We start from the raw sequence: 12,042 nt of genomic DNA, 5'->3' as shown, positions 1-12,042 counted from the left end.
ACCTATCAATTAAATGCAATGGGTAGATTTATTTTGCTTTTGATCCCTATTTGGACAACCTAAATATACTTTTTGAAAAGACCAGCCTATTGACTGGTCATTTGCTATTCATGAATCATTACAAATTTCATGTGGGATTTGTTGGCTTGCTAGGGTCCCCAAGATTCAGTGATTTACTACGGAAACTCACAGGACTCTTTTTCACAAGGTTGTTTCCATGGCTATGATTTACTGCAGTGAAAGGATACAAAGCAAAATCAGCAAAGGAAAAAAGGCACACGCGGTGAAATCAGAAGAAATCAGGTACAAGCTCAGAATCCTCTCCCAGTGGAATCACACAAAATATGCTTAATTCCTCCAGCAACAAATTATGACAACACGTGTGAAGTATTATGTACCAGGGATGTGTAGTAAAGAATACTCAAGATTTTTATTAGGGGCCGGTCACATAAGCACTCAATTCCTAGCATGTACCAAAATTCCAGACTCCCAGAAGCAGGTGTTCAGTATAAACCATACTGTCTGCAGTTTAGACACAGTGGGTTTGTTTTTTTAAGTCAGGGAATGGTAAGAATCCTCCTGAAAGTGAATTTCTCAAACACCAGCCAAAGGTCCACCGTACAAACAGACCTTTTAAAGAATATCAGCCTGAGATCTGATATGCTAGTTCTTCTCTTATGCACTTTAAAAAGAATCCTGTCAGCTATTCTGCCAGCTGAATGCCCCGAGATGTTAAGATGAAGGTGAACCTTTAAAAGCTATGGAGAAAGAGTTGGACTAGATAGCAAAAGCCCTTAGACCATGTTGATCCATCACTTTGAAAGGAGAGTTGGGCAAGAAAAGCATCAGAATGTGGTACAACTCTGACAAAGCTGACCAGTCCAACAGTGAGCCCTGTACAGAAACTGACTACATGGTCCCATAGTGAGCAGAAACTGCCAGGTCACACACACTAACTCATTGGAGGATGCCTGGAGAGCGTGATCTTGGCTCAAACACTGCGGCAGCTATCTAAGTGCTGTTGCTAAAAGTTATCAGCTAACTGCATTCATTCCTTGCAGCTAGTCATTTTTTTGTTTTTGTTTTTTTTCTGAAGGGAGCAGTGCACCCACCACAGCTACTAAGGCCATCTATAAGACCATTTACTGGTTGAGATGAGGTAAGGTTTGAGACTTGCTTCAAAATAATCCAGTGGTGCCTGAGGATGCTGGTTTAGATTAAACAACACTGGCTAGGAGTTCATAATGGTTGAAGCTAGGGCATGGGTTTGTTATACTTTTCTCTCAATCTCTGAATAAATTTAAAGATTTCTATAATAAATAATACAATGCTTTGTGGTTCAGGTTAAAATCCAAACAAAAGGCTTATCCTGCTTTTTCAGTTTTCCCATATATGTACAAAATCCAAAAAGTTAACACTCATGGCTTACTGTGAGGATAAACAGCCTGCCCTAGCCCACCATATTCCTGGCTCATATTCCCCAGATGCAACCATTTTCAATTCTTAGCTATTTCTTTTATTTACATCTGTATTTTTTAATAACATGCTTGAACTTTGATTTTTTACTTTAAACTATTATTCTACCCAGTCCGCATGTATAGTTCATTTGTCCCCATTCTCCTCTTCTTTATAATTGCTAACACATAGTGCTGCTTTAAGTGTGCACATATATTTACAATCCTTGGAACAGAGGTATGCTATTCTAAGCCCCATTTTACAGATGAGGCACAGAGGTTTTCTGGACAGGAGCAGGAAGCAGAGATATGATTCCAACTCTGATGATCTAAATCCCATTCTCCTTCAACAAACTTTTTCTTGTTTTTTTTTTTTTTAATGTTTGTTTGTTTTTGAGAGACAGAGAGAGAGAATGAGAGAGCAGCGGAGAGGCAGAGAGAAAGAAAGATGGGAGAATCCAAAGCAGGCTTGGAGCTGTAAGTGCAGAGCCTCACGTAGGGCTTGAACTTCCCAACTGTGAGATCATGACCTGAGCTGAAATCGAGTCAGATGCTTCACCAACTGAGCCACCTAGGCACCCCAAACTTTTTGTTGCTCTTAAGAATATTATACAAACTTTGTAAAACTATGTTTTTTATGATTTTTAAAACATGTTGATTAAATAGTAATCACAAGAAAATAAAGTATGCTTTAATACCTGTCCTTTCTTCCACAGCTTTGTTTTCTGTTGAATGCTTAACTGTTCTGTATTTATCATTACTTTACCTCCATTCTGCCCCTGTTGTTAAAACTCCTGTACATTCAGACATTTCAGGCACTCAACCAATCTTTCAGGCTTTAAAACATCTTTTTTAGAGACCTCACCCTAGTCTAACCTGGACTAGTGTGCTCTGTGCTCTGTAAGCCTATACCTGTTCCACAGCTTCATGCTGGGATCTCCTTTCATTACTTCTTATTTTCCTAACACAGTCTCCCTCTTCCTTGGTTTAAACTCTGAGCAGGGTGGGAGTAGTTAAAATGCTCTTTCATATAAATTAACCAGTCCTCTTGTTCTCAGTTTTGTTCCATATGCCTACCTCCAAAGTAGCTCGTAAATCCAAGGCCTGAGCCTTCCAAAGGTTCTTCAATGCCAATTTAGTTGCTTGTTGTTGGCTTCTCATCCTTTAGGTTCCAGTTTTCTCCAGCCTGCTAAGTTAGGTATCATTTACCTATTAGCTTCGTACCTTCCAAAAGTTAGCTGCTTTCTTTTCTGTGTACTTTATTCCTATTTCATTTGTTATCCTTGGGGTTTTTGCATCTATTCTTTTACTGTCTTCTAGGAGGGTTTAAGAAGTGGAGACAAACAGCCATCTTAATCTGCCATGTTTAAATGAAAAGTCTTTACTCACCTTTAGTTTTACTGCTTACTACTCACCATATACCTCCTACACTCCAGCTACAGTAATCTACCCTCAGGTAACCCTGTTATGTTTCCTACTTATCCTTGGTACCCTGCTATTCTCCTTCAGGAATACAAAAGTTATCTCCTCTACCTTGTACTCTTAGAGCCCTAGGTACTCTAAAAGCTAGGGGTGCATATTTCTATCACAGTACTTACGACTTTTCATTGAGGAGCAGGTACCATGTTCAAACTTAAGTGTGTTTGGGATATACCAGGTCTACAAATGTTTGGAAAGATGTAACGCATTAAATAACAAAGTCTACTTTTATATAACTAAGGCTCTTAATCAACTGTAATAAACTATGACCATTATATTTCGAAAAGATCCTTCTGAGTCTCCTTCCTTGAGCTAGATAGTTAAGCAGGACCACAGAATTCTATGAAGAGCTAATACTGGCTTTTTAAAGACTGTTTTTGATGTTCTTAAAAACAAAAACCCTGGGGCGCCTGGGTGGCTCAGTTGGTTAAGTGTCCGACTTGGGCTCAGGTCATGATCTCGTGGTTCACGAGTTCGAGCCCCGCGTCGGGCTCTGTGCTGACAGCTCGGAGCCTGGACACTCCTTCGGATTCTGTGTCTCCCTCTCTCTGACCCTCCCCCCATTCATGCTCTGTCTCTTTCTGTCTCAAAAATAAACAAACGTTAAAAAAAAAAATTAAAAACAAAAAACCTGTAGTCAGTTCAACTGTTAATTACGCCAGTACTCAAGACAGCTATAGGCAGTCCCCAAAACACCATTCTCCCCATCCCTTGAGGTCCAGTGTATGGTTGAACACAACCTCTGCAAATCGGCCCAAGCTGCGGACTTTTTTCAGCATTTGCACAGGGAAAAACTGTAGGCAACTGAAATATTTTACAAAATGTTGGATGCCTGAACAACTTCTAAAACAGGGCTCAAGACATCCTCAAAGACTGAAACACAGAGAGATAGGAATCTATCAAGGTCAACTTTACCTACATGGTGATGAGGGCCAACTCTATAACGTACCAAAGTATGAAACTAGGGTCCTTCTTTCTCTTATATTACATGACTTCCTGTTCTCAGAACCTGAAGTCAAGGTTTTACTCTAATGTAAGATAAATCGTTCTAGTTAGCTACTTGCATTCTTTAGAGTTTAGACTACTTAGATAAGCTTAAAAATCTGTAAGCTTAGGGGTGCCTGGGTGGCTCAGTCGGTTAAGTGCCCAACTTCAGCTCAGGTCATGATCTCACGGTTTGTCAGTTCGCTCTTCATTAGGTTCTGGGTTGTCAGCACAGATCCTTCGGATCCTCAGTCTCCTTCTCTTTCTCTCTGCCCCACCCCCTTCTCTCTCAAAAATAAATATTGAGAAAAAAAATTATAAAAAAAAATCCCTGTTTATTGTTGAATCACTATGTTGTACACCTGAAACTAATATAACATTGTATGTTAACTATACTTAAATTAAAATTTTTAAAAATCCCTAAGCTTAAGTTTCTTCAGTAACATTCGCACTGCTCCAAATATTTGGATATCTTTTAGAGCTATCCTTCAGAGTACATGCTTTTGATTATTCTAAACTCTGTTTAGCAAAGCCAAGTCTGTTTTCAACTCACAAAACAACCACTGAGTAAAGACAGGGGAGTTAAATTTAAGGGAAATTGAGTATTATTCTTCAAAAATAGATTTATTACTACATTTCCTTATGTGGCTTGTAGGCTAATGCTAATTTTAGACTCAAACTGTATTAACAAAGTGGTATCACTGAAACTTTCCTTCAAAACGTGGCTTCCTGGAGACAGCGTGCTTAAATAAGAACATCATTCACCTGGAGGCATGTTCTAGTTTAGCACGTCTTTAACGTCATACTGCATGCAAAAAGCATTTCTTATTCTAATTGATAACATTACTAAAATGTTACACCTTAATGTAACAGCTTAATAAAATGACACACCTTAAATGCAAAGCATACTCAGACAATTAAGAATAACTTATAATTGCTTATAGTAGGGCTTTACATATTACATGGTAATAATATCATTTGTATAAGACATTAACAATGGTAGATAACTACCGTTATATTTTAATAATATAAACAACATAATTATGCTAAATACCTATGTTAAAGATAAAACTCTATTATTTAAGAGTATCTACCAACCTGGCTTTAATAAATGAAATGTAGAAAGTTTGATTCTATTATTACTGGGTACTTTTCAACGTTATTAGGGAAAAAAGCATAGGTCAAGTAGATATTTACTTGAAGATAAATTAAAGCTGCAAGAGTTCAAACAAAACAAAAACTTACCAATAAACCAAAGACCTAGAATTCAAACCAAATTCTGATTCTAATGCCTGAACTATGAAAGAACTACCACTCTGAAAACTTAACAGGTCTCTGGGGTATCTATTTGAAAAGCAGATTCCTGGGTCCTACCCCAGGTCCACCCTATACAGGAGTGGGGGTGAATTTAGTGTCTCTCTGGAATCTACATTTTAAACAACTTTCCTCCATGAATCTGAAGTGCTGCTGACCAGCCTTTTGAGAAACACTAATGTAAAGGGACAATGTATAAACTTAAAAAGGTGAGGGTGCCTCGGTGGCTCAGTTGGTTGAGCCTCTTGATTTTGGCTCAGGTCATGATCCCAGGGTTGTGGGATCAAGCCCTGCATCGGGCTCTGTGCTGAGCACGGAGCCTGCTTGAGATTCTCTGTCTCCCTCTGCTCCTCCCCTGTTACCACACACACTCTAAAAAAACAACAAAAAAAAAAAAAAAAAGGAAAAGGTGAAATCAATATGTAAAGTCATTCTTCTAAGCAGTAAGCAGAAGAGCAATGATAAAGTTACAGCCCTAACTTCTTCTGCCTCCTTCTGATTATAATCCATTCAGAAAATGGCATGTCAGAGAAAGCTGGAAGGAAATAGTCTAAGTCTTTGGTAAATACACATAACAATAGGACAGTTTGGACCTCTCATTGCTGCTCCCTATACTCAATACCAACAGGACACTGACTTGATTAAAAATCTCCTACTCTCTCTCATCAAAACCCAGAAACCATTACATCTTGAAACTGCTTAAAATATTTTTGGGACTCCTTCAGAAATAGATCACTATATCAATACAGTTAAGAAAATCAGTGCTGCTCCCTTATAGAAAAACTACTTTTATCTAAAATACCACTTGATTTTATTTAGAACTGGCTCAGTGATTCTGTGCAATAATGGAGGCTACGCAAAGGTACTCAAAGGCATGCACCACAGGGTAGGAATAGCTTGAAAAATCTTAAAGAATGCTGAAAGCAATGACATTATCCTAGGACACTTCCCAGATGAGCTTTTAATTACAGCCTAGCATAAGTTACCCTGCAAGTCCCAAGTGATGCTATGGAATTGCCATCTGATTTCAATCCCACGGTAGAGCCTTGACACTGTTAAAAGCAGTTTAACCTATTTAAATGTCGTGTAACACTAATGAGCTATGGATTATCCCCAGAGAAAAAGGGCACAAAGGCATTCATGGACAGGTAAAGAACTTTGGTTCAAGGTATCTGTTCTGCAAAAAGCAATCATAATTGGAGAGATTGACAGAAAACATTTTAATTATGTTAACAACCCTATATGCAATATATAGATATTTTATAAGAATGCTTCTCTCAAAATTACAGTATGGTAGAGTGGTTGCCAAGTATGTGCTTTCCTGAATTGGGATCTACCACTTACTAGCAGTCCAACATTAGGCAAGTTACTCTTAAATTTCAGTTATTTCCACTTAACACATAAAAAAGTATCTACATCACTGAGTTTTTATAAGGATTATATAAAACAATCCAGGTAGAGTACTTGTTAGAATAATACTGTGTCAGGCACTGTACAAGATAATTATGGGGCGCCTGGGTGGCTCAGTCGGTTGAGCGGCCGACTTCGGCTCAGGTCATGATCTCGCGGTCTGAGTTCAAACCCCGGGTCGGGCTCTGTGCTGACAGCTCAGAGCCTGAAGCCTGTTTCGGATTCTGTGTCTCCCTCTCTCTGACCCTCCCCTGTTCATGCTCTGTCTCTCCCTGTCTCAAAAATAAATAAAAGGTTAAAAAAAATTTTTTTTAAAAAAAGATAATTATTAAATTAAGCTAGTATACTTTAAAAAGAATACTTCAAAATAATTTACTAAAAAATCAAAACAAAAAGAACCTTGGTTTCTGAGGTAAACTGACATTGCTATTTTAAGTGGGAGAGGAAGAGAGAGAGGGAGAGCGAGAGTGAGTGAGGGTACACTGTAAGAGCATGGAAGACCACACAGTTTTCATGTGATTATGAAAACTCTTAACAATGTTTAAGGATTTGAACTTTGCTGAATAATTACTCTTTCTTAACGTATGGTATAGAAGGGGCTCCTGGCTTGCTCAGTCAGTGGAGCATGCAACCCTTGATCTCGGGGTTGCGAGTTTGAGCCCCATATTGGGTGTAGAAATTACTTAAAAATAAAATCTTTAAAAAAATAACTTCCATAAACATTTTCCATGTTTACATATATACTTCCTTATTCAAACTACTAGGTGTTTTCTAGATTTCTCTTCATAGAAATCAGGTAAAATTTAGAAATCAAGATCTCTAAAAGGGGAACGCTCTTGCACTATTGGTGGGAATGCAAACTGGAGCAGCCACTCTGGAAAAGAGTATGGAATTTCCTCAAAAAACTAAAAACAGAGCTACCCTACAACGCAGCAATTGCGCTATTAGGTATTTACCCAAAGGATACAAAATGCTGATTTGAAGGGGCACGTGCACCCAATGTTTATATCAGCACTACCAATAGCCAAATTATGGAAAGAGCCCAAATGTCTAAAAACTGACAATGGATAAAGATGTGGTGTGTATATACATACATATGTACACACACACACACACACACACACACACACACAAACAAACGGAATATTACTCAGTGATCAAAAAGAATGAAATCTTGCTATTTACAACAATGTGGATGGAACTAGAATGTATTATACGAAGCGAAATAAGTCAGTCAGAGAAAGACAAATACATATGATTCCACTCATGTGGAATTTAAGAAACAAAACAGATGAACATAGGGGAAGGGAAGGAAAAATAAGATAAAAACAGAGAGAAGCAAACCATAAGAGATTTTATGAGCTGTATGAATTTTTAAAAAAAATTTTTTAATGTTTATTTATTTTTAAGAGACAGAGTGTGAGTAGGGGAAGGGCAGAGAGAGAGAGAGAGGGAGGGTGGGAGGGAGGGAGGGAAGGAGACACAGAACCTGAAGCAGGCTCCAGGCTCGGAGCTGTTAGCACAGAGCCAGACAGGGGGCTCCAACTCAGGGACTGCGAGATCATGTCCTGAGCCCAACTCGGACACTTAACTGACTGAGCCACCCTGGCGCCCTGGTCCTGTTGGTATTCTTAAAGCATGAGAGATGGAAAATAATATTCCAAGGAGGGAATAACCAGTTCAGCACAACAGTAACATTACTGGGCTTATTCTAGATATTTTCTAGGTATCTAAGGATGATAAAACATCCTTACAGTGCATTTTTAAATTAAGTTTATTTATTTTGAGAGAGACAGTGGGAGTGGGGGAAGACAGGGAGAGAGAACCCCAAGCAGGCTCTGCACTGACAGCCGATACAGGGCTCGAACTCACGAAACTGTAAATCACAAACTGAGCAGAAACCAAGGGTTGAACGCTTAACTGACTGAGCCACCCAGGTGCCCCCAGTTTAAGTATCTAATAGCCATATTCTACTGATTCACTTGGAACTTACTACTCAATAAAATTCTATTACTGCTGCTAAACCATACACTCCAAAAGCACTACACAATGTATCCTCCATCCAAGGAATCAAGAACTTTTTTATTAGCTTAGTGAGATCATTATGTAGTTTACTATAGTTTTTAACTTACTTTTCCAGTAACCATGGGAAACAAGACTTTAACAAGATTTGTTATCCATCTTTATTGGGTCATGTCTATACCAACCTTCTGTTATTTGAGATTCTTATCCAGAAGCTCATCTATTTTATACTTTGTTTTATATAGTCTTTTTCTCTTTTTAAAGATGTAAATGACATTTACCTACCACTAAGCTTCTGTCATCTTTTATCTCTTAAAGATAGTTCAACTATTATATCTTTTAAGTTGCCAACAGTGACACATTTAATTGTAACACATAAAAGTATTTAGGACAAATTAATTTTAGTAAAAGAGAGTCTAAACCCAATAAGCATGAGAAGACTAACATTTATTCTAATGAAGACAAATACCTCCTTCTTTAAAAAAACAAAAAACAAAACAAAACAACAACAACAAAAAAACCCCAGCCAAATCAATGCTGAGGTACAGTGATTTGTGCCCTAATTACACCAAACTCAGGCCTATCCCTGGAAAAGTCCTACTCCAATAGCAAGAGCCCCTAAAACTGTTGAAAATTTAATAAGCCTTGGTTTGCTTAGTGTTTAAAGCTTAATACCCTATTTCTTTGCCATGCCATTCTGTACAATATATTTTGCCAATACTAGATGCTTTACTGGATTATTTCTTCTATTCTCTAAGAAATAAAACTCAAAGCAAATCAGGAACTCTAATTATTGATAGCAAATATACAGAGAGCTTAAGTTCCCTATACAGTATCTTGACTCTTTGTTACATCATTCATAAACTCATAAACTGATTACAACCAACACACCAACTCCAAACCCTTTCTATCTCAGCCTTGATTTACCAATAATGCCAGTTCTGGCCAATTCTAGATCTTAATATTCATTCTAGTTGTTGGTTATATGATGTCCTATTTGTTGTAGGAAGTCTCATTTGAAATAAGCAACGTTGGCAAGTTAGACAAAACCATAAGAAATATCAGAAAAGTAGATTAAAGTGATCTACTTTTGACCCCTTTCCAGGTATCCTGGAACTCTGGGTTAACAGCAAAGTATTTTATACCATTTTATGGCAAGAAAAATCACAACTAGTTTTGGATATTGAACTCTTACACTAGATAAAGATTTGGCAGTCTAATATTTCCACACATTAAGGTTATCATGATGACTCAAGTTCATTTAGTGTGTTGAATAAATACTAAATCTGCCCCAATGGTAACTTTTACAGGATTCTGAAAATACGTAATTAAAAAAAAAAAAAAAAAATTCAGTTTTAGAATCTTGACCCTCAAGGCAAGTTCTTAACAGTTTTCAAATAAACATTTAAAAACATTTCATTGGGAGAGGGGGAGAAGGGAGTGACTGCTGGGTATGGGGGTTTTTGTGGGGAAGGAATAAAAATCTTCAAAAATTAGTTTGTGGTCATGAACAATCCTGTGAATACACTAAAAACACTGAACTGTACCCTTTAAATGGGTAAACTGTGTATGTGAATTTTCTCAGTAAGCTACTCAACATTCTTAACCTCATCCTAAAAGCTACTACTCTACATGTTATTACATGCTTTCTAAAACATTACTGAATACATATAAAAAAAAAAAAAACCACTAATATCACAGAGGAAGAGACAAAGAGAAACTATTACATGCTAAATTAAGCCAGGTATTAAGACACCAAAAACAACAAACCACTTAGAAGCCAGAGATGACTAAGCATTAAGAAGCCCTTATTACAACCATTAAACAAAGGATAACAGACTGAACATGACCCCTAAAAGATTTCTTCAGAGAGACTATTATTTGAAAACAATCTTGGATGGAAGGCTTTGCTTCTATAAACAAAAATATGAACGAAGTCCTCAATAGCATGAGCACTTACTCATCATACTCGATATGATAAATAACGTCTTCATCAGCAGCAACAGAGTCTGAATTAGACGTAGAGGGTACACTGTCCAATTTATTTGTGTTCTCTTTGGAATTATGATTTACATTTCCATTAGTCCTTTTACAAGAACTGCCATTCTTCAGTGGAGTTTTGCCACGTGAATGTCCATCAGAAGCTCTAGTAACACTACGTATACGGGCTTCAAACCAAGCACCAAGGCCGACATCTCTGGCATCCACCAATTCATTTACCTAAAAAAAGTTTAAAATTAGTTAATGAAGCTTAATTTCATCTATTGCTTCAAAAACCATACTATAACTCAAGTTACTGTGAGAATTATCAAGGTTAATAACATTTGCAGCTATTCATGTTTAATTTCAAAGATTAGATCAGAACTATTCTTTTTGGACTATACTGTGAAATCTGTTATTTACTAATATGAAAATTAACTTTCCTTCCAATTTCGTTCAATGAAATAGATGTTTTCTTTTACTCCTTGCCTGGGTCTACATTAGACTTTTAAAAATATCATTCTTGTGTTCCCAAGAGTTGTTCTAGCAAGTCATTAAATAAGTATGTCACTTAGTGAAAAGCAGGGACTTCATAGTATTGTGCCTGTTATTGATTTGCTCCATTAATTTCTTCAGAATCCTAGCGATAACTTATATAGTCAGTTCAACAGAAAACAGTTAAGTATTAAACAGAAGAAACTTGAAAATGGGGGAAATTACACACATGAATAAAGAGAAGAATCTAGTGAACCTATATATATAAAATGGGGTAAGTTCCACTACCTGTTAATAATTCACTAACAAATGCATTATTTAGTATTTCAAAGAACAAAGAAAATAAAAAAGAGAACAGATGTATAAGATGCAAAATAGATGTAACTCAAGTCTAGTGGATGATTCAGAACTAAACCATGCAATCTGACAAAAGGAAAACTGTACATTAGAAAATATGACTATCAGGGGCGCCTGGGTGGCTCAGTCAGTTAAGCGTCCGACTTTGGCTCCGGTCACAATCTCACGAGTCGTTGAGTTCCAGCCCGTATCAGGCTCCACGCTGACAGCATGAAGCCTACTGGGGATTCTCTCCCTCTCTCTCTGTACCTCCCTGGCTCATGGTCGCTCTCTCTCTCAAAATAAGTAAATAATAAATAAATAAATAAAATATACATGTATATGTACATATAAATAAAATACATACGTATATATATAAAGGTTTCAAACTACCAAGCTAACATACAAGGTAGACTATAGACAAAACCAAAAAATATTAACAATCATTGCCATTAGAGGTATCTGACCAAAAGTACTGTAAATAATGAATACAACAGCAAATGAAAAGTTTCAAAGACATAATAACATCTGACATAATATGAGAACAAAGAGTTTAGGAGGACAGAAA

At 37.1% G+C, this 12,042-nt stretch overlaps 1 protein-coding gene across 2 annotated transcripts in view; it reads right to left on the bottom strand.

Moving 5' to 3' along the window:
* UHRF2 (ubiquitin like with PHD and ring finger domains 2) overlaps nucleotides 1–12,042 on the bottom strand; it is an 82,886-nt gene that overhangs the window by 52,319 nt on the left and 18,525 nt on the right. For both annotated transcript variants that reach the window (XM_043565677.1, XM_043565678.1), the window contains exon 3: nucleotides 10,624–10,883. In XM_043565677.1, the coding sequence (XP_043421612.1) occupies nucleotides 10,624–10,883 (260 nt within the window). The remainder of the gene's footprint in view (nucleotides 1–10,623; nucleotides 10,884–12,042) is intronic.

Source organism: Prionailurus bengalensis, chromosome D4, assembly GCF_016509475.1.
Source record: "Prionailurus bengalensis isolate Pbe53 chromosome D4, Fcat_Pben_1.1_paternal_pri, whole genome shotgun sequence".
Taxonomy (NCBI): Eukaryota; Metazoa; Chordata; class Mammalia; order Carnivora; family Felidae; genus Prionailurus; species Prionailurus bengalensis.
The sequence above is the reverse complement of the archived record's forward strand: the minus strand, read 5'-3'. Positions and strand labels throughout refer to the sequence as shown.